The sequence below is a fragment of the Tetranychus urticae genome, chromosome 2 (assembly GCF_039701765.1).
Source record: "Tetranychus urticae isolate SD_2017Ah chromosome 2, NJAU_TeUrti_SD_1.0, whole genome shotgun sequence".
NCBI classification, from domain to species: domain Eukaryota; kingdom Metazoa; phylum Arthropoda; class Arachnida; order Trombidiformes; family Tetranychidae; genus Tetranychus; species Tetranychus urticae.
In genome coordinates, this window is record NC_142959.1 from 1847718 (window position 1) to 1871536 (window position 23819).

Here is a 23819-nt window from a genome sequence, read left to right on the forward strand (position 1 = left end):
CTTTATCTTAATGGTTTCACACATAACTGAGATTCAATATATTGGTCCAATTTTTTATTCCAATCATGATATCATTTGGTAAATGGTTCAACACTGAAAATGACCATTTCAGTTGAACTTGAAATTGTTCGAGATTTGTGTTTGTCGCCCAAGCTTACCAAGGTTAACCTTCAAAGCTCAGTGAAAATGGTTGACAAAAGACTTGATGAAATGTTTGAATTTTAGTCATCAAACTGTTATTTAAGCTGATTTAGTTTAGTTAACTGTAATAATGCAAAACCCGTTGAAGTCTTTAACTTTAAGCTCATGTTTAAATCAACTAAAATGAAGTGTTTATTAGAATCAAATCAAGACAGGATTGTCATCTTGCTTCGAACAGTCAGAGCAAATGAATCTGAAACTTCATTTTTGATTGTTTCAAAGTTATGATAATTTTGTTGACTGAGAAAATTGTGAGAAATTTCTTGATTTTCTCTGGATTCCTCGAGCTTTTCTCAGAGAAACTGAAGCAGATATTTGGTCAAATCAATGAGAAAATTTTGTTGATCAGATTCGCATTTTCATTCAATTATTAGAGTGACCCATGAAGGGATTGGATTGAAAACAAGAGCTTTTTTTAATGCAATTATTTTGAAAAATCAATCTAAAAATACGATTTAAAACTGTTCGAATTTCTTCGTCTATTTTGCTGACTTTATGAACAACTTAATGGAAGCTGATTAGAAATAAAACAAAGTTTTTATGATCAAACAAGATTCGTTGAGTTACTTAACCGTGTTTCCATCTGTCTCAGGTTTTGTTATAAATGCAAGAGTAACCATCAAGAAATCGCTTTAACATCAAGAAATGTATTTAAACATTTTTGGGATCGATTTTTTTCGTCAAACTTTTCACTTCTTTGTCCACAAATCGAAATCCTGCCTTCACCAAATTGTCTTCTACTTTTGGAACTCAATTCTTAATGATCGGAAAGTTCAAGCTGATCATATTCGATTATTTATGGATAATTTTGTGCATTTTTAGCTCCAATTCAATAATAATGCAAAATAAACCGATGATGACTTTGACTTTGAGCTTTAGATGAATGTTAACTTGGCCATTGTTTTTGAAACCTTGACTTTTGAATGGCTTCTGTTTTTTACTCTTCAATCGATATCATTTTATACCTTTAATCTGGCCTTTTCAATTTGCACCTAATTATCACAAACGTCTTCCGAGCAACTTGAACAGCTTTCTTGTTACACACGTCATTTCGTGAATGTTTACTCATTAAACTGTATCAAGTCCGGTTGCTTTCATGTTCAACTTGTGTGTGAATGTGTTGATAAGAGAAACGGATTCAGATTAAATTACTTGAACAAGCAACAATAACAACCACAAATTGATTTGAATCAAATTTTTTTGTTTAACTCGTAAAAAAAACCAACAAAACCAAACACGATATCAACACGAAATAAGCCAAACTTTATCTCAACCATCTTGTATCAACTATAATAACTAATCAATCCAAGTCCAACCAATCGAACCAGTTAATTGGTCCAACAATCACATTTTAACACATTATCCTCTTCTGGTTTCACCTTTAATCAACAATAATTTCACCTTTACCTTTATCCAAATGAACACTTTGATATCAACGCAAATGTTGAATAAAAGCTAATAATTTCAATCAACAATTAATTTTCACGAAAAGGCTAATTTGCCAGGCAATTGATCAAGAACTGAATCAATGAAAATGTTTCCTCAATTGAAGAAGCAAATGGATCTAAAAAGGGTTGATAACGATCATGAGATGTTAACAGGAAGAAATAATTGATTAGTAAATTGTTATTGTCATAAATGGAATCTCATTTTTTTTGTCGACTTGTTCAAATATTGTTTCAATTCGCTGTCGATTCATTTTCATGGATCAACCAATTAGACAAATACAGTTATGATATTGACTCACAAGTGATTCAAGCGCATGAAAAGTTTCAATCAAATTGGCTGAGAAGAAAAAAAAAGTGTTTAACTGTTTTCTTGTTTTACTTGAATCACTTTTTATTCACTCGCTTATTCCTTATTAACCATTTATCCAGCGTTTTTTGTCATTCATTCAATTGCTATCGTTTACTCTTTTCATAACCTTTTCAATCTTGAAAGTTTTCAATTGAAATGGATGTGTGTGTGCGGTTCAGAACTAATGTTATTAGACAAAGTAATGAGTTTAAAGACAAAAATTGGTATAAACATCCATTGAGAGCTAATTTGAAGGTAAAATGGTTCAATGAAGATGAGCTAAGACAGGAAAGAAAGTAAGTGAATGGCTGAAGAAGAAGAAGAAAAAAGTTCACTAAATTGGTAAATTGATGATGAAGATGATTATGTTTATGAGGAAGGAGTGAGAAAGAACAGGTAAACGATATTTGAAGGGTAAAACTGGTAGCTAATGAGATGAGTAAAGTCAATTTCATATTTGTCAATATTCACTCAAATCTGTGTAACGGACTTTTTTTGTGTACTTTTCAATTGATCAATGCTTTATCGACCATAAATATGACAATCGTGATGGAAATGATGGAATTGGTGAAAATGATGTTCAAGAGATGTTTTTTTTCTTGAGCTTTCATCGTTTTTTTCGCCATCAAAACTGTTCTTTCCAGTTTATCCTCTGAACTATTTTAATATTGTTCAACTTTTTTTATCCATTTATCTTAAACATCTTTTTGTACCTCAGTTTTTCACTAGTTAACAAACCATGCAAACAGGATAGTCACTCCTCTCTGCCTTCATCTTCATCATCATTTTACCCTCTTCTCACTCTCACCGCCATCAACCTCACCAACCTCGCTCCTTCAGTGTCTTTCCTTTTGCCTCCCCTTCTCTCCTCCTCATCACTCTCTCTCTCCTTCTCTTCATTTCTTCTCTCTCCCTCAAGATGAATGTCATTTTCGGGTAACCCGCCAAAGATTCAGTTTGACGGTAAAAATAAGGCACATTATGTCTATCCAGACTTTACTTGATATGTGAATGTTTTTTGTTTGTGTTTTGTTCAATTGCTAAGCGATATTTTTGGTTCCTGTTTTCACCCTAAATTTTGGATAATTTTTTTTACTCCATTTGTGTGATCACTTTATGTTTCCAGTGTCTTGTCCAACGGAATATTTCACCAAATTTCCTTGTCCATCGTAAACCTGTTATTTGGGATTAACTGTTAACTATGACTTGAACTACAACTCTTGATTAGCTATTGACAATTGACAATGTGATCCTCTTTTTGTTTGCTTCATTTCTTGCCTTTTCTTCCACTTTTGTTTCAATTGCTTTCTTCATCTTTTCTCATTTCTCTTCATCACTTTTCTCTGTGATTTTCACTGAGCTTGGAATTCCCATGAGATCGGAAAATGTTTACGTTATAGTGATGCCGAAATGATATGTTTGTTTCACTTCAACAATCTTTTGTGTGTCCTACCTGCACGTCAATCATCATCAATAATAATACCATGCAACATTGGCTGTTTTAAGAGGCGAGTAAAGCGAGTTTCATCGCTTCTGCTCAAGTTTATAAGTTTTCACAACCTTTCAACCAACAAAAAGATCAACAACAATCAAGATGAAAATTTTATTATTAATAAACCCGATAATCATAATAGTCAGGGTAATGGTAGTCGATATAATGGTTGTATTAGGGATAAGTTGAAAGTAAATAAACGTTTTAACCAGTATAAGGCTAATGCGCAGCAAGTTAATCTTGTGACTATTGTTTACATTTTCATTTGCTTAATTTTAGTCTCTCTATCAGAAGTCAGTGGAACCTCGAAATTCAATTCTTGGTCTCAGCCTAGCCGTTATTTTGTTTATAATAATAGTAGTAATAGTAATTTTGATTCTCGCCTGTCAAGTGACCCTTCACAATTATCCACAAATCAACATCAGCAATCTTATTTAACCTCCTCGTCGACTTCAAAATTGAAATACAATGTACCTCATGTTAGACCAGTTATACCTTCTGCTGCTTCTTTAAACAGACTATCACAACGGATTAACAATACCCATGGTTTTAACAAAAGTCCCATTATTCCCAACCATGGAGATGCCATTGTCTCACCTTCACGGATACTCAATACCGGTGATTATGTTGTACCAACTTCCTTGTCGGTATCCGCGTCTTCACCTTTACCCTCTTCAACAAGCTCTACAGTTCATTTTCCTGTTGACAATCCGTCAGATAAATTTAATGATCAGATCAATGGTCAAGTCAATGGTTTCATTAGTGTTGCCTCTTCTGTTTTACCTGAAACGCTTTACCAGAAAACACTTAAACGCCAATCCTCATCAGCATCTTCCCTTAACGGGCTGTACACTTTAGATGAGCGTAATAACTCATCCAACTCGCCATCTTCATCTCCATCTTTACCATCACTCTCATCTTCATCCTCATCTCTGTCCTCTTCCCTAACCTCCTCTGCACTGTCATATCATCCAGGAACGCCATTAACATTCAGTTCACCATCACCGTCAGTCCTACCATCGCCCTCAGAATCACCCTTTTTATCATATTCATCATCATCATCGCCTGCCTTATCTTCACCATTACCTTATCTGCCATCCGCATCACCAACACCTTCATCTCTAACTGGAACCACACTTGGTTATCATTTAACTGAAGATCGGTATACATCAATCGATATTCGTGATTTATTACGTAAAGAGTTAGATGAACGTGTGATAGAACAACAAAAAGCCAAACAACAGCAACATCAACAATCAACACCTCTTCCCTCACCTTCAGTCAACCTCTTTGCCTTGTTACCGCCAAAAAAAGATGATCTTGATAGATTAGCTTCATTCAATAATCCCAATAAGAATCATGGAGGTTCATCACCATCATCGACAAATAAAATCAATGGTATAACCAATGGGCATAGCCGCAATCCTCCAGGAGTTAATATACTTGTATTTAAACCCAATGCACCCTCAAAGGGTTCCAATGAGGAATCTTCTAATGTACCAAAAAATTGGGGAGAGACTTTCGGCTTACCACCAAGAATACCTCTTAAACCAAGCAATTACAATGAACCATCTTATAAAAATTTAACTCGATCACCATCTTCCCCTATTGATAGTAGACACAAAACATTTACGTATCATAGAGGTGGAAATGCTAACACCAACAACAATAATGCTAATAATCATAATTTTAATAACAATGATGGCTTTCGTGTTTTCAGTGACAAAGAGGGTGGTCATTTCGGTATCAATTATATTTCACGTAATGACGAAACGGGATCATCATCGATTCCAAATCGTGGTAAACCACCAACCTCAACCACAACCACAACCACAACCTCAACAACGCCGCCAACAACTCACAAAAATAATGTCACACTATTAGCTGTTGGAGGATCCGGTACTGTTATTAAGAAAGTTTCTGATGGAATCGATTATAATGATTTGAATAACAACAACATTAATAGCAACAGACCACACGGTAACAACCAAGATAGATATGATTATGATTATGAAGGTCATGGTGTAGATATTAACGGCACAGGAACAAGTTTACCAGACCAGAATGGACCTGATGAAGCCTTTGTCAATGGAGAAGCGTACAGATTAACAACTGAGCGTTTGGCTTACATACTAATTGGAAGTTGCTGTGCCTTATCAATCCTATGTTTAATTATTGTCGCCTTTTCCATTCGATGTCGTGATATGTGCGATGAATACAAAGCCTGGAAAAAGGCTGAAAAACTAGCCATGCTTAACTATCGCTACCAGAATTCACATGCTCGTGGTAGGTTACGTAGTGGATTGCCAGACACTGGAATTACAAGCGGAGCCACTAGAACAGGTCAAGGAGGAGTTGAAGCAAATTTTTTCTCACATCGAGCTCTTGGTGAACAAGATTCTAACCTTTCCTATCCACCTATCAAAGCTTCAAGACCCATTTTTGGTCCATCTTGTTGTTGTTGTCCAGCTCCTGGTTCATCTGCAAGTGCTTGGCATGGTCGTGGAACTGAAACATGTCCAAGAGGATATTTTCATCCTTGCCCACGAGGTAAATTACCGTTTGGAGCTGCTTCTTCGATTCAGGCTTTTCCTCGGTCACATGTTCCTGCTGCTGCTGTCACCAATAATTTTCCCAGTGATGAAGATGATTCATTGAATGCAAGTATTATTGAAGAAAGTCGAGTCCATGGAGCCAATGGTAATGGAGAGATTGGATCCAAAGGAATTATTCTTGATTCACCTGATAATCATCATAATCATCATCTTAACCAGTGTACTTGTGTTGAACCTCCAGCTAATGGATTTGATTCGGAAGCTGTTAATAATGCTGCTTCTTCATCTGGTCAACCATCTGGTCGTCACCATCATAATCATCACCATATTCATCATCAACATCATGGTCAACAGACAAATTCACAGCAATCAGGGCAAACGCAGCCACAACCAACACCATCTTCATCACATCATCATGTTCATCATCAACATCTTCATCAACATGCACATAAGCACAAACAAATGTTGAACAATGGCCAAACAAGCGGGGAAAACGACAAATCATTTAATCCAAGTTGGCTTCAATCGTCAATAATTGTAGATGAGCTTCACCGGAAACATTCTCAATTGGTTCGAGAGAATGCAAAAAGTCCTAAAACTCGTAACTCTGACGATCAAAGATACATTTTCTGGTCCGAGAATCAAGATAGATTAATTTAAACTCTGTAATCTTTTTTTGTTCAAGCTTAACCGACACTTTTTTGGCCAAAACAGAATCAGCTGTTTTGTTCTAACTAATATTTTATTTTTTGATCGCTCATTTTTCTCATCATCATCATCATTATCATTTCTGTTCCTTTTAAAACAGCAACTAAACATCACATCTTCACATCATCATCATCATATTTTTGTTTACTTGTTTTTTGTTTGTTATATTGAACAAAATCACCTTCAAGTATTAGTAATTAATAAATTAAGCATGAAACAAGATTATAAAAAACATGCATTTATTTAAACTAATTTGGTTACAGATTACACACATCGGATCAATTTAAATTCATTATTTTTTGTCTCTTCATCAAGCTAACATTCACTTCCTAACTATACACAAATGACAAGTAATGCACCTCATAACCTTCTCAGGTCAATCGATTGTGAAGAGTGTAATTATCGATGAGAATTAGATTTTTTTCTCAGCTTTTACTTGTCTATCACTACCAGAATCTTTCAGCAAATCATCATGTTAACTTGATTGGATACTAATAAAAATATTGGAAACTCCTTTTACCAGTTAAGGGGCAAATAATGTGTCCATTTTGATATAATACTTGTTCAATCTTGAAATCAATTTTGGTACTTATTTTTTCCGGTAATTTACGGAGAAGTACCCAATCACCCACTTTACATTGATCCATAGAGTCCAAACCAAACAGCTGAGATGATTCTCTGAAGTGTGAACACAAAAATGTATCAAATTTCAACTGAGGAATGGCCAACCGAACAACATTTTTGGTCACATTTTCAATGACCTTTCCCATTAACATAGACATTTTGTAAGTAATAAATTAACACAAATAATGAAAAAAACAAAAAGCAGATTAAGAATGCTTTAACACATGTGTTGATGTAGAGCAAAAGTATTGCTCGGCGCCATCTGTGGACTTGCAAGAGATTAAAAGTTTACGACAGAATGAAATCATTTTTTACTCTAAATCAAAGTATCATGATAATTTAGGAATTTTTCATTTGACATTTTCATAATAAATGTGTAAATTAAACATGCATTTAAACTAATTTGGTTACAGATTACACACATAACAGGATCAATTTAAATTCATTATTTTTTGTCATCAAGTCAACATTCACTTCCTAATTATACACCGAATGACAAGTAATGCACCTCATAACCTTCTCAGGTCAATCGATTGTGAAGAGTGTAATTATCGATGAGAAATTAGATTTTTTTTCTCAGCTTTAACTTCTTCATCAACATCAGAATCTCTTTAAGTCTATTTTTTCAGTCTCTTTCTTGCTCTTAGACCTTAACCCAAACCTTTTTTTGTTGGTCAACCTTCCATGACCATTCTGTCTGAACCTTTCAGCAAATTATCATGTTAACTTGATTAATATAAGTATCAATTGAATCTCTCTCGTTGATTGTTTAATCTACCAATTTAACTCGATCAGAGAAAGAAAATCTTTTTAATGGTGAAAATTGTCACCAATTTAACAAGCTGATTGATCATCATTAAAGCACAACAAACCCAAACAATTATCACCTCATCTAGCCACCCATTCACCTTCATTTTGACCTTAAAACCCAAACAATATTATTTAAATTTAATCACTTATTTTCTGTTCAATCCCATTAATTGTGATTTCATTTTATTTTCAATTCACCTTACAGTCAACTTCAATCCATTTGTCAATAGCTTTTCATTTGTCTCTAATTTCCCGGCCTTTTGTAAACCAATTTACATTTCATTTCACTTCATCAAATATCTAAAGTAATTTCAATGTTTACCATTAACCCATTGTCACCTTTACACCTTTGACCTAAGCTATTACAATATTGTAAATTGACAATTTTTGATTTTCAATTCTTTCGCTAATTTGTTTGTTGCTCAGTTTAATATTGAAGCTATTTGGGTTTTGTCAACATTGACAATATTGGGTTAAACCTTTTACATTATTTTGACGATTTTTGCCCATTTAGTTAACCTTTTCTTTATATAATTTGCATTTTAAGGTAATTTATTGTTTGATGGTAAAAGAAGCCAACAGGTAAAAATTAAAACAAGTACACTGTTTATATCATAATTATGCTACACTTTTATGTACTGATTAACTTTCTGATAAGCTCAATGTAAGTATACACAGTTTTGTCTTAATTACTTTTATTACTGTGCTCAATGTTGTTCAATTAAAAGTTATTACCGTATCGACCTGATTTTAATTGGTTGACCGACGGTGGAAGCAATTCAATTTAAGCTCTTCTTTTACCATTCTTATCATTCTCATCAGCTTCATCTTCTGTAAATTTCAGGTACAGACCTTTATGTACAAGAGGCTTCTGTTTGGTAAGGCTTTTCATGTTTACTGAGTGTGCATTGAAACTGTACGCTTTATTGTTGAGCTTGTTGTTGTTGGTTTCTTTTTGTACTCATCAGGATATTCAAGTTGATTTTTAAGATGAAAATGAGACAAATTCAAATAAAAAAAGGACCTTTTTTCATCAATGACCTTATTCATCTACATTTGTGCACAACAAAGTAACAACAAAAAGTGGCCGCCTCCATTTGACTTGTCAGCATTAAATTTAATTTGCTTTTACCAATGGCTTTGATTACATTATTCTAAATAGATTTCATTTAAATTACACTTAATCTAATTAGTGAGACACAAATTTACATTAATTATTTGTCACTTATCCATTGATTGTTGAATGACTGATTGCTGTCCAATTCGGTGGTTAATGGTATGGATGTCCATTAGTAAATCAACTCGTTTGATTAAGATGAAACAAAAACTGATTTTCCGTACTTTATCCATAATGGTATTGGAAACTCCTTTTACCAGTTAAGGGGCAAACAATGTGTCCGTTCTTGTACACGACTTGGTCGATCTTAAATTCAATTTTGGTACTAATCTTTTCTGGTAATTTACGAATAATAACCCAATCTCCAACTTTACATTGATCCACAGAGTCGAGAGCATACAATTCACTAGACTCTCGAAAGTGCATACATAAAAATGTATCAAATTTCAACTGAGGGATGGCCAAACGAACAACATTTTTGGCCACATTTTCACACACCTTTCCCATTAACATGGACATTTTGATAATAAACAATAACACAATAAATTTACTCAATAACAATGTGAATAAAACTAATAAAAAATGCTTCAAATCATGTGTGATTGTGGGATGAACAGATGCTATGGCAACAACAAACTTTGAAGGAGCGCGCAAATTACAAGTTTACTTGCAAAATGAAAAATCATAATTTTCTGATAAATCAAATAATCAAGATAATTTAGTGAATAATTTGGATTGAAAGTCATGAGAATTTTTCCAAACATATGTAGAACAAGTGTATATCAGTAAAGATCATATTACACGTGTAATAATACAAAATAAACTACATAATATATTACATAAGTGTATCATATTGATTATGATTGAATTAATCGTAAAGATTCATCTTTAGTTTTCCTCTGATAATGTTCATTTTTGGCATCTATGAAATGAATCCTTTTTTAGCAGCAAATTTAAATCCAATGAATCCACCAGCAAAAGCCAATATGAATACTATTGACCCCAATCCGGTTGCTAAATTAGAATCGCTTGATTTCTTTGGTGTTGATATTATTAATTCAGATGGCTGTGGATCAACTTTACTTTTTCCTGTAATCTTCTTGTGATTTACGTAAATTGAGCAAATTTTGTTGGTGCTTTTTGGTACTTCAAATAGTCCAGGTTGATTAACATTTTTTGGTTTCAAGTTTGTCAATGAACAACTCGTCAATGAAACACTGTTATCGGGAATTTGATTATAATCAATTGTTTCACAAAACTCGAAAGTAAAACAATTAGGATCTGAATTGCATTTGGAAGCACAGTGTTCTAGTGATAAATGGCCAAAGGTTCCAACAATTGAGTCTTTCACATTATCTTTCAGTGCAAGTCCAACTTTATGTTCATAATCGAGTTCAGATTTTTCTGTTAAAATAAAATATTGAATGATTAGTACATATTAACCAGATTTCAAATGTTGGGTTAAAGTAAAGGTGTTTACTTGAGTAATGGGAACATCCAGCTTCAGCCAACTTCCAGTTTGTTGCATTTATTTGATGAGTTTTATCTAACGCAATGTGGTTTACATGTAAGAAGCAAACAGATTCATTTCTGGGAGGAAAAATAAAATGAAATTTCATTAGATCTATTCATAGATACATAGGTATGTTGTTACAAAAAACTACAGTATTTTTCAAAAAAATTGTCAGTAATTAAAGCATTCATTTTTCATTAATTATAAACTTCAGATAATTGAGATTAGCTGGGCTAAAACTATATGAGTCAAAGATGAAATTTGAAAAAAATTAGCATGATATGTGCCGTCCTTCGACTTTTATACACATAACAAGTCGAGTTTTTAGTGCAAAAATTATGGAAGTTAAAAACTTCTATGGAGTTTATAATGGAGAAATGATAAGCGCCACCTGTTGGTTTGTTGAATTTAGGGTGACCGACCCGAATTAACTCTTATTTGCCATAAACTCGGACTTTATAATTTTATTTTCAACCCTGAAAATGATTATACGATTGACTCAGCACACATTAGCAATGTCAAAGCCTAAGTTTGAGACATTTTTCAATCCAAAACAGACTTGCAGTCTTTTTTCATGATTTTAGGCAGCTGAGGTCATTTCAATCTAAATTTTCTCGTACAAATCGCACTCTAAATGCTGAGATTTTTTGAAAATCAAGTTCACTGAACACGTTTTAGCCCCTTAGCAAAATTTGATGAAATTCCCACGCATAATATCAGAGATATTCCATCGCGAAACGAACATAGAGAACTGACAGTTTTTTTGAAAAATACTGTAGAATCTAATATTTGTAATGATTGTGATTGGTATATCTTATTGATTTGATTATTTGTTATAAGAGATAAATGATTTTCATTGAAGTTCATTATTCACATTAGACATTAAAAATATCATGATAAGGTTAATCTGAGTTTCGACTAACCTTTGATAATTATCTTGGCAATAATCAAATGATTCACAATTGAAGTCACTTGATTGAGCACATCTTTTAGCACAATCACCAATCGGTACATCAGATATGGTTGAGGCAGCATCCAAAACTAGACTTTTTCCAGGATACTCATGAAATAGATTTATAAATGATTCTAGATTCAAAATGGAACAAAATTAATTAAAGGAATTCAAATTAAGTTGAAAATAAATTTACTTTGATAGATGTTGCATCCATCTGCATGGCTTGTTTTGTCATCAAGGGAATCTTTCAATGAACTCGATGTTTCTCCGCTCAGAATACATTCCTTATTCTGATTGATACAATATGAAAGTGTATTACAATCATCATCATTCAAACAAGCCTGAAAACAATTTTGAAGAGAGCCTTTCTCGATCTTGAATTGTGCTTCCTTGAAATGACGATCAGTTTGGATGATCGGAAAATCTTCACCTCTTGCAGGTCTGGAATTGCGTCTATGCAGTTCCTGGGAAATGTCACCAATCTCTTCAGGTCCACTCACAATGAACAAATCTTCAGCTGTGATGCCAACACCGGTTAAACGAAATTTGCCTGCGGAGACTTTATTCCTTATCTGTTGTAATACGTGTGACATGGTTGACAAGTAATTTTTATTGACGAGTGGAGTGACCTCCGTTTCAGATCTAGAATAATATTTGCAACCTTGTTTGTATTCTCTCTCGACGTAATAATAATCACGAGTAGAAATTGAACAATCATAATCGTCACAATAACTGAAATCATGACAGTCGGCATTTGCAGTGCAAAGTTGTTCACAGTCTTCGACTTTGAATCTTTTTACAACATTTGAAGGATTCATAATTTTATATTGGTTCCAACGATTATAAGCATCAATGAAATGTACTCGATCATAAAGTTTGACAGTTACATATGTATTAGAATCAACTTTTTTTGCATGAATCCCACCGATTCGAGTTATTGGAATGAATGAAATCAAGTCTTCTTCTGCAGATTCCTTTATCGCCGGCATATATCCTTCACCCACTGAAGGATCTGAAAAGAGAAGTTGAAACCAAGTATAGTTTCCAGGTTCTTCATAACAACCAGAAACATCGAATCGATCTTCATAATCAATGTAAGCGTCCTGATAATCGATTATGGTTACTTCAACTTGTGTTGGAATATCAGAGTCAATATCATCGCTTCGATCTGCGGTAAATATGACTTTACTTGGAACATAATAACTGGCGTTCTTTGTATAATAATAGTCAACAATAGCATCCACTCTATTCGAGAAGAAGTTAGCTGCTCTGTATTCCTCCACTCGGAGAGATCTTAAAGGTATTTCACCAATAAAAGTTGGTGCATGATCTTGAGTTGGTTTCATTACCAGATAATACAATAGATTGAAGCCACGATCTTGATGAAAAGGCCAACGAGTAATCAATGTAACATCAGAAGAATAGTCTGAAGTATAATAATGGCATCGACCAGTGTGTTCATCGATTTGAAATCGCCCTAAAGGAGGAGGCATTTCAATGGAATGCACGAAATCAGTTCCTTCTTTAATTTCGTATGAAATAACATCGCCTCGTTTCATTACTCGAGCAGTTGACTTGATAGGATCAACATTGGAATATGTGATTACTGCTTCCATATCCATAGTAAACTCTCTAAATTGACCGAAATCTGGTAATGGAGTAGATGGACGAGTGCCTTTGCGAGCACATCCATAACCCAATGGATAAGGAACTGGATCAGTCGCTGATATGACCAGCGGTTTGAACATTAAAAAATTGTAAACATATTTTGGATCTGAATCCACTTGCTGCATGCCTTTTCGAGCTACAATCCATTCAGGATAATATAACGAGAACCGATGAGGCAGTGAGGTCTTAACATCAAAGTAAAAGTCAATGTAAGGTCCATTAGGATTGGTACAATAAAACCAATGATTAACAGTACGACCATCAATCAGTTCGGATCCTACGAATGAAGCTTTATCACTAATGTTGTTGGCATAAATCATCAACACTGTTGGTCCTAAATGGGACAAATCTTTAAAGATATCTGAATTGTCGACAATGTATTTTGGTTCAAACCACTCTTTGATTGATTTAATTTTCTCGTCCTTAGTCAAGTCCAACCTTTCACATGTATTTTCTTGAACAGCAATCTTTTCCTCTGTTGAATGATAATAATAACGTCGATTCATTTTACCCTGAATCTTTGCTTTGTAGTCAACAAATCCAACATTGTTTTCCCCATCATAATATTCATCGGCCAAAGCGTTATAATAGAGTGGATTAGTAAGTTCAACTGAAGCATGATAACCTGTTTGTTTATCAATCAAACTGAGAACATTTGGAACTTTTAATCCACCGACTTTACCCCTTTCAGGGCATTTGAAATTAGCACAAAGAATTGAATTAATTGAGCAAAGAAAACAAAGAAAAACAGAAAAGTTGAGATTGATTTTTGACTTCATTGTTAATGGGTTAGATTTAGGTAAAGAAAGGAGGTTTGAATATTCAGTTTAAGAGATTGATCGGAAAAATTGTGTAAAAAGAAATTTCTTTCAGAGCAATCTATTTATTATCGTTGAAAGGGGTGTCAAGTCATCTCTGCCAGCATGAAAAGGTGTTGAAAGACAATAATTAACAAACAATTTGTAAGTTTTATTCCTTATCATGTTTAAGGTGACAATGTGTTAAAACCAGATAAATGTTTCAATCATTGTCGCCTTATATTGACTTTCATCAAAACTTATCCATTATGATACTAACATTGAATATTTTCCGGGAAAACTCTATTCATAAGATAAACATTATCAGTAAAATATTATCAACTGAATGTTTTCACTTTTTAATTGCATTGATTTTCCTGTTTAGTTCTGCATTTCATAAGCCCTTATCAACTTCCCAACATGTGATGATAGTTACTCATTGTTAGTTAAAATCTTATTCTTACCATCTTTTATTATAACCCATGCTATTCAAAAGCCACCCACCTTTAACAGTTAACTTGTGAGTTTAACGAACACAAAAGAAGATCAAACTGCCAATCAAGAGGCATCCGCCTATGTAAAAATGATTGCGTATTCGTTTGGCTTCGGTGTTCTTAATGAAAATTCAATAAATTTTATGCTCATAATAGCCGAGAATCTGGTTGACCATAAATTTTGATTTTGATTTTTTGATTGCATTCAGTCTTAAGTTTATTTTTAGGCGTATTTTGTTTCTAGAGATAAGAAATTCATGTAAATAATCCAATAGAAAATGAGGGAAATAAAGCTCAATACAATTTGGATAAACTAATTTGGTTACAGATTACACACAAAACAGGATCAATTTAAATTTTAAATTCATTATTTTTTGTCATCAAGTCAACATTCACTTCCTAATTATACACCAAATGACAAAGTAATGCACCTCATAACCTTCTCAGGTCAATCGATTGTGAAGAGTGTAATTATCGATGAGAAATTAGATTTTTTCTCCGCTTTTACTTCTCTTTATTGATCTCTATACTGAGAAGTGCCCAACTGCCCACCTTATAGAAATAGAAGAGAGTCCAATTGGTCATTGATAATGACTCATTATCAATTAGAAAGAAGCGTCTCAGCTCTTGGAGGAACAGAGCTTAAAGATGCTATAGCAACAATAAACTTCAGCTTGACGGAGCGCAAATTACAAATTTACCTAAAAGATGAAAATTATAATCTACAAATAATATAATCTATAAATCAAAGAATCAAGATAAATTAGTGAATAATTTAGATTGAAAGTAATGGAAATTTTTCCAAACATATGTACGAACAAGAGTATCATGCTGATTAAGATTGAATGAAACGTAAATATTCATCTTCAGTTTTCTTCTTATAATGTTTATTTTTGCTGTCAATATATTAATCTAAGAAATGATTCCTTTTTTAGCAGCAAATTTAAATCCAATGAATCCACCAGCAAAAGCCATTATGCATACGATTGCCCCCAATCCGATTGCTAAATTAAAATTACTTGATTTCTTTGGTGATGATATTATGAATTCAGATGGCTTTGGATCAACTTTACTTTTTCCTGTAATCTTCTTGTGATTTACGTAAATTGAGCAAATTTTGTTGTTGCTTTTTGGTACTTCAAATAGTCCAGGTTGATTAACATTTTTTGGTTTCAAGTTTGTCAATGAACAACTCGTCAATGAAACACTGCTATCGGGAATTTGATTATAATCAATTGTTTCACAAAACTCGAAAGTAAAACAATTAGGATCTGTATTGCATTTGGAAGCACAGTCTTCTAATGATAAATGGTCAAAGGTCCCAACAATTGATTCTTTCACATTATCCTTCAGTGCAAGTCCAACTTTATGCTCATAATCAAGTTCAGATTTTTCTGTTAAAATAAAAAGATTGAATGATTAGTAAATATTAACCAGATTTCAAATGTTGGGTTAAAGTAAAGGTTTTTACTTGAGTAATGGGAACATCCAGCTTCAGCCAACTTCCAGTTTGTTGCATTTATTTGATGAGTATTGTCTATCTCGATGTGATTAACATGTAAGAAACAAATAGATTCATTTCTGAAAGGAATCGGGATAAAAAATAGAAATACATGTAATGTTTACGTAGTTGGATGTGTAGTGAATATGGTGGTAATTCAGAAGGGTATATAATGTATTTACTAACGAGGGAAGAACCCGAGGTCATCCGAATAAAAGTTAATATTTTTATGATAAACCAATTAGGTTTTATGAGTGTTTAATTGTCTCGAAATCTCCCGGGTAGCAAATTAAAGATTAACGAGAAAAACAGAATCAAAATTCAATTTTTTACATGTAAAGTATGGTAAAGAGCATACAAAACAAAATGAGTGAAACAAAAAGGCTCATCGCAATGGGTTCATATTATTGCTTTCACATTGATCTATGCATAGCGATAGACAATAAATGGCGCTTTTCGAACCTTCTGTTCATTTGCTAGTCAAAAGAAGACGAACTATATTGTTTTTTAATAAGACGAATTCAATGACACACTAATCATTAAAATCGGTTCGGGTGACCTCGGGTACCCCCCTTGGAAGAATGATATTAGTACATGTATATGTATAATAGCAATAACAATGTATGTAGATCTATGATACTAAATCAATGGTACCGATCAAAGAACGAAGACATACATTAGTTCATAGGTCTCTTCTCTAAATTTTATTTATGTATAACAATCAGTTGATCACTTAATCAGGTGTACAAACTAGCAATTAACAATTTTTAATCGAATCTTTTCCTTTCTCTAGATTTTCTCGCAATCCTTTTCATTGTCTATATATTAATAATAATTAGCTTTTTCATTAATAACAGGTGTTCAAACGGGTAGGTTAAACTTTGGGGATTTATATCTCGAGAAATAGGTGCAAGATCGTGATCATTTTAATTTTATATTAATTAGCTTTACTAGAAATTTGAGAATGTCTTAAAGACAAGGTAATTAGAAGCGAAACAAAAACGCTCACCCGACTCGAAAAAGTAATTTATAATGGGATAATAACATTTCAATGGAAACTTGTCAAAAATTTATAGCTGTATTTTTGAAAATCGTCTGATAGTGTTAATTGTAAAAAGGTGAGGGTATTTTGAGCACACGTATCATTAATTCCTGATAAAAATCTATGTATATACAAATTTTCAGATCAATAAACAATCCGTTCTAAAGATATAGCCGTTTACTTTTTGACCTACCCGTTTGAACACCTAGTAGTTATCGGAGCGTAGAGATACGAAGTGGAGATTTTAACCCACACTATCGTAAACTCAATTTCACTTTGAACTTACTGAATATTTCTACTCAAATAAGAATGTTCACTATATTCTTTTGCCGCACACTCAGATATTGGTGATCGACCGTCTGACCTAGTCTTTAGCTTGATTCTCCTTTATGATTGTAATTGCGAAAAATTAGAATAATGCCAAAAAGGGTGAAGAGAACAAACAGATACTGAAATGACAGAATCCTCATACCAATCCGTATGAACATGACATACATTAGAGCTATTCATAGATAAATACACAATCAAATTCTTTATAATTGAAATACGATGTAATTAATGATCACAATCACAAAAATCTTTCAAAACTACTAATGAGTTTGAGTCAGAAAAATGTCGAAGACAGAAATCTTTTCTATGGAATAAAATGTTTTGACTTACCGTTTATTATTATCTTGGCAATAATCAAATGATTCACAATTGAAGTCACTTGATTGAGCACATCTTTTAGCACAATCACCAATTGATACATCAGATATGGTTGAGACAGCATCCAGAACAAGACTTTTCCCAGGATACCCATGGAATAGATTTATAAATGATTCTAAATTGAAAATGGAATAAAATTAATTAATAAAATACAAATTAGTGTGAGATTAAATTTACTTTGATAGATGTTGCATCCATCTGCATGGCTTGTTTTGTCATCAAGGGAATCTTTCAATGAACTCGATGTTTCTCCACTCAGAATGCATTCCTTATTCTGGTCAACACAATATGAAAGTGTATTACAATCATCATCATTTAAACAAGCCTGGAAACAATTTTGAAGAGTACTTTTCTCGATCGTAAATTGTGCTTGCTTGAAATGGCGATCAGTTTGGAACATCGGAAAATCTTCACCTCTTAAGGGTCTGGAACCACGTCTATACAGTTCCTGTGAAATGTCACCAATCTCTTCAGGTCCATTCACAATGAACAAATCTTCAGCTGTGATGCCGGAACCAATTAAACGAAATTCGCCTGCTGCGACTTTATCACTTATTTGTTGTAATATGTGAGACGTGGTTGAAAAATAATTTTTATTAACGAGTGGAGTGACCTCCGTTCTAGATCTAGAATAATATGTACAACCTTGTTTGTACTCTTTCTTGACGTAATTATTATTAGTATCACGAGTAAAAATTGAACAATCATAATCGTCACAATAACTGAAATCATGACAGTCGGCATTTGCAGTGCAAAGTTGTTCACAGTCCTCGACTTTGAATCTTTTCACAACATTTGAAGGATTAATAATTTTATATAGATTCCAACTACGATAAGCATCAATGAAATGTACTCGATCATAAAGCTTAACAGTAACATATGTTATAGTATCAACTTTTTTTGCATGAATCTCACCAATTCGAGTTATTGGAATGAATGAAATCAAGTATGCTGCTGTCGCTTCCTTTACCATCGGCATATATTTTTCACTCACCGTAGGATCTGAAAAGAGAAGTTGAAACCAAGTATGGTTTCCAGGTTCTTCATAACAACCAGAAACATCGAATTGATCTTTATAATCAATGTTCCTTTCTTGGTAATTAATTATAGTTACTTCAACTTGTGTTGGAATATCAGAGCCAATATCATCCCTTCGTTCTGCGGTAAATATGACTTTACTTGGAGAATAATTACTGACATTCATTGTATAATAATAGTCAACAATGGCATCCACTCTATTCGAGAAGAAGTTAGCTGCTCTGTATTCCTCCACTCGAAGAGATCCTAAAGGTATTTCAGCAATAAAAGTCGGTGCATAATCTTGAGTTGGTTTCATTACCAGATAATACAATAAATTGAAGCCACGATTTTGATGAAAAGGCCAACGGGTAATCAGTGTATCAATCAATGTAACATCAGAAGAATAATCTGATGTATAATAATGACATCGACCAGTGCGTCTATCTACTTGGAATCGACCTAAAGGAGGAGACATTTCAATGGAATGCACGAAATCAGTTCCTTCTTTAATTTCGTATGAAATAACATCGCCTCGTTTCATTACTCGAGCAGTTGACTTGATAGGATCAACATTGGAATATGTGATTACTGCTTCCATATCCATAGTAAACTCTCTAAATTGACCGAAATCTGGTAATGGAGTAGATGGACGAGTGCCTTTGCGAGCACATCCATAACCCAATGGATAAGGAACTGGATCAGTCGCTGATATGACCAGCGGTTTGAACATTAAAAAATTGTAAACATATTTTGAATCTTTATCCGCTTGCTGCATGCCTTCTCCAGCTTTAATCCATTGAGGATAATACAACAAGAACCGATGAGGCAATGATGTCTTAACATCAAAGTAAAAGTCAATGTAAGGTCCATTAGGATTGGTACAATAAAACCAATGATTAACAGTACGACCATCAACCAGTTCGGATCCTACGAATGAAGTTTTATCACTAATGTTGTTGGCATAAATCATCAACACTGTTGGTCCTAAATGAGACAAATCTTGAAATATATCTGAATAGTCGACAATGAATTTTGGTTCAAACCACTCTTTGATCGATTTGATTTTCTCGTCCTTAGTTAAATCCGACCATTCACATGTATTTCCTTGAACAGCAATCTTTTCCTCTGTTGAATGATAATAATACCGGCGATTCATTTTATCTTGAACCGTTGCTTTGTAGTCAACAAATCCAACATTGTTTTCCCCATCATAATAATCATCGACCAAAGCGTTATGATAGAGTTGATTAGTAATTTCAACTGAAGCATGATAACCTGTTTGTTTATCAATCAAACTGAGAACATTTGGAACTTTTAATCCACCGACTTCACCTCTTTCAGGGCATTTAAAATCAGCACAATGAATTGAGTCAATTAAGTAAAGAAAACAAAGAAAAACAAAAAAGTTGAGATTGATTTTAATCTTTAGTTTCATTGTGGATGGTTGCGATTTAGGTAAAGAAAAGAGGATTGAACAGTCAATTGAAAAGATTGATCTGAAGAGCTGTGTAAAGAGAAATTTTTTCAGAACAATCTATTTATCATTGTTGATTGGGGTGTCAAGCCATCCCAGTAAGTGCATGCAGAGGTGTTGAAAGACAAAAATTACAAAAAACAATTTGTAAGTTTTATTCCTTATCATGTTTAAGGTGACAATGTGTTAAAACCAGATAAATGTTCCAATCATTGTCGCTTTATATTGCCTTTCATTAAAATCTATCCATTATGATACTAACATTGAATATTTTCCGGGAAAACTCTATGCATAAGATAAACATTATCAGTAAAATATTATCAATTGAATGTTTCACTTTTAAATTCCATTGAATTTCTCAATTCAGCTCTGCATTCCATAAGCCCTTATCAACTTCCCAACATGTGATGATAGTTACTAATTGTTAGTTAAAATCTTATGCTAATCAAAAGCCACCCAAGCTTAACTTGTGAGTTTACGAACACAAACAAAAGATCAAACACCATTTAAGCATACGAATAATGGTTTTGAATGACAGTTATTTATTAGAGGTACAAAATTATTCAGATAATTTGTTAAATGACTCAGCATGATTCAAATGTGTTGCATAAGTGTATCACGCTAATTATGATTGAATGAATATTAGAAAATATCCACTCTTCAGTTTTCCTCGATTAATGTTGATTTTTGGACACATTTATTTCATATTTTTTGACAAAAAATTATATTCTTTACAATCTTAAGTCTATTCTTGCAATCAAGAATTTGAACAGCTTTCTAATGCTGTTTTAACGCAAGTGCATTCATGAAGTTCAGGTGTCTTATATACTTAATTTTTAAATTTTTGTCCACATTTTTTTCGATAGTTCTAGGGCTGACATGAATAGCAATCATATGGTCACACAAAATCATTTTATATGTGGTATTTCTGTAAATTGTTGGTTTGAAGCAGCAAATTTATTGAACATAAAGAAAGGTTACTCTTCTGGGTCTACATCACAACTGTTGTTAGGTTAAGGTTAGCTCTCTTTTTAAGAGAAGATTAAAATTTAGTTTTGCAATTGTCATCTTTATCTCAAAGACATTTATAAGATGACCTTTAGGTTATTGAAGCAAAAACTGGTTGTGTGTAAGTTAAGGAGAAAGTATTGAGAGGAAAAATGAAGTAATTAACATTGAGCTTTTCGAAGCTACATTACAGCTACAAGTTGGCTATTTGTGAAGCACATTAAGCGGTAATATATCGAGAAATTGATATTCTCGCAACTACTCTACTTAAGTCTGACCTTATTTTGTCGACTTAGCCCTAACCCATACTGTATAAATATCATACAAACTAAATGTGGCAAAGTTATTAAATTTTTTATTTTTGATGTTGCCAATTAAAAAAAATAGTTTAAATGGATAAAAAAATACATAGATATGTAGATCCTTGAAATAAATATTCAATGATAATAAAGTTGAAAACATTTTGAGTCTCTTTAACTTTAAATTCAGCTTCTGAGGTCAAACACTTCAAGAAGCAAAACAATGGGAGCATAATCATCAGTACGAACAGAAATACCAAACTAGCAATAAAAACAGTATCACCATTACCACAGTGAGAAGTTTTCTCCCCTTGGAATAACCGCTTAGATCTTAGAAAAAATGAATAGATAACTTTATATAAATTGTTTTAATTAATGATTAAACTTACCAAGCATCCAGAATAAACGAGGATCATCAGGATGTTTTGGTGGTTAACAATTTTCAACATACCCAATATAGACGCTTACCCTGACTAGTTCCCATACTATATCCTTGTCTGTATCAAACGCGATAATGATATGAAGATTATATTGGTAATATATCGCTTTGTATATATACATTGTATATTTGTTATATATTAGTGATATATGACTTTGACTTTTTTGAGTGAAATTTGCTTTGAATTAATAAACAATATTTTACTAATAATTGCAAAGATATTGTTGAAATATTCAAAGCTAAAATTTACCATAAAAAATATTAGACAACTTTTGCTAAGTTATTGTCATTAACAAAATTCGTTCCAAACTCGGCAATCTTTTAAAGCTCTAAAGACATAATTTCTTAAGGTTAAGCGTTTTAACTAAAAAAAAGTTCAAAACATTCATTTCATTACAAACACATGGTCATTAGTTGAAAAAACCTTTTTTGAGTTGACTATGGAGTTGATTAATTCTTAGCGTTGCAAATGAAATTTAATTATAATTATATGTATAATTTGAAGAATACAAATAAGAAACATTGTTATTGGAGTTTTGTCTATAAAAATTGAAATATTACCATGATTACTTAAGACAACAATATCGTGAAGCAAATAAATGATTATCAACACAACGATTACATTGAAAGAAATGAGAAGATCAAAGCTCGAGATGAAATGTTTTATTCGATTGAGACTTTACCGAACATGCCATTCAACAAGTATTTAATACGGTTGATTTTCTGTTGATATTTCTATCTTAAATAGTTTTTGATTGGTCGAATAAACGTTTAGATTCAATAATAATCAAAGAAATGAAAAAATATAAATATTAGTAAAAATGTGATTCTTTTCAAAAAAATATCTAAAAACACAAAAAAATCAATACACTAATGTATACCAATCATAATCCTAAACCAGCCCTTGGATTACCTAACGACCATCTCGGGTTTCCGTTCCATTCAGCTGCTGGTCTATGATCGGAGGACACTTGAGTCTCTCACTGTCATGTCCCGGAGCACCAACAGCTTCGCATTCTTTATCGTGTCGAAGTTATGATTTTCTTCAGGACAATACGGTACTACGGTAACACCAATGATAAGCAAACTTTGATTCCTCGATCGGGACCTCATCTGCATCCCACAATTTGGGTAACAGGTGGTCCTCGGGCTTTAAACCAAATGGAATCTCTTTGTCGGTTTGCACATGTTCCGCCAACGGCAAATTTGGTTACCATTTTGTAACGTAGGCAAGGAACTTCTTACCCTTGTAAGGCGTGTACCCGTGGTGAAGAAACTTATCGACCTGATCGTTATTTGCAGCGGGTGACTGAAATAGTCTCGCTGATGAGGAGCATCCAGATAGATGATACATCCGGAGCTCGCCGCTTAGAAATTTTTCACAAATTGAAATAGAACAAAGTAGAGTTGAATGATAAATAAAGAGATGTTAACTGTAAGAGACAGCAAGTTGAAATGTTCTTAAATACAAAAGAGGCTTCGATTCAAGTGGCTGAGGAAGATGTGGCGAACCAAACAAAAATTTGTTTACTCAAGTGGTCAATCTATCCAAAGATAGAGAGCTACATTTTCCCTGAAACTTTCCATGTAAACATAC

The 23819-nt window shown here is 33.2% G+C and overlaps 4 protein-coding genes across 4 annotated transcripts; all 4 read right to left on the reverse strand.

Annotated features, from left to right (window-relative positions):
* Nucleotides 1-7104: 7104 nt before the first annotated feature.
* Nucleotides 7105-7634, reverse strand: LOC149093688 (small ribosomal subunit protein uS17m-like). The gene has a single exon (XM_089267871.1). The coding sequence runs from the start codon at nucleotides 7533-7535 to the stop codon at nucleotides 7245-7247; it is 291 nt and encodes a 96-aa protein (XP_089123997.1). The 5' UTR covers nucleotides 7536-7634; the 3' UTR covers nucleotides 7105-7244.
* A 1649-nt stretch (nucleotides 7635-9283) lies between these two features.
* LOC149093689 (small ribosomal subunit protein uS17m-like) lies at nucleotides 9284-9823 on the reverse strand. The gene has a single exon (XM_089267870.1). It carries the CDS (start codon nucleotides 9821-9823, stop codon nucleotides 9530-9532), a length of 294 nt encoding a protein of 97 aa, XP_089123996.1. The 3' UTR covers nucleotides 9284-9529.
* Nucleotides 9284-14407, reverse strand: LOC112538985 (uncharacterized). The gene is made up of 4 exons (XM_089267869.1): nucleotides 11966-14407; nucleotides 11741-11903; nucleotides 10785-10894; nucleotides 9284-10708 (listed from the first exon to the last, which is right to left on the reverse strand). The coding sequence occupies exons 1-4, from the start codon at nucleotides 14217-14219 to the stop codon at nucleotides 10227-10229; spliced, it is 3009 nt and encodes a 1002-aa protein (XP_089123995.1). The 5' UTR covers nucleotides 14220-14407; the 3' UTR covers nucleotides 9284-10226.
* Nucleotides 14408-15596: 1189 nt separating this feature from the next.
* Nucleotides 15597-20472, reverse strand: LOC149093690 (uncharacterized). The gene is made up of 4 exons (XM_089267868.1): nucleotides 18160-20472; nucleotides 17935-18097; nucleotides 16203-16312; nucleotides 15597-16125 (listed from the first exon to the last, which is right to left on the reverse strand). The coding sequence occupies exons 1-4, from the start codon at nucleotides 20435-20437 to the stop codon at nucleotides 15644-15646; spliced, it is 3033 nt and encodes a 1010-aa protein (XP_089123994.1). The 5' UTR covers nucleotides 20438-20472; the 3' UTR covers nucleotides 15597-15643.
* Between the last annotated feature and the right edge of the window lie 3347 nt (nucleotides 20473-23819).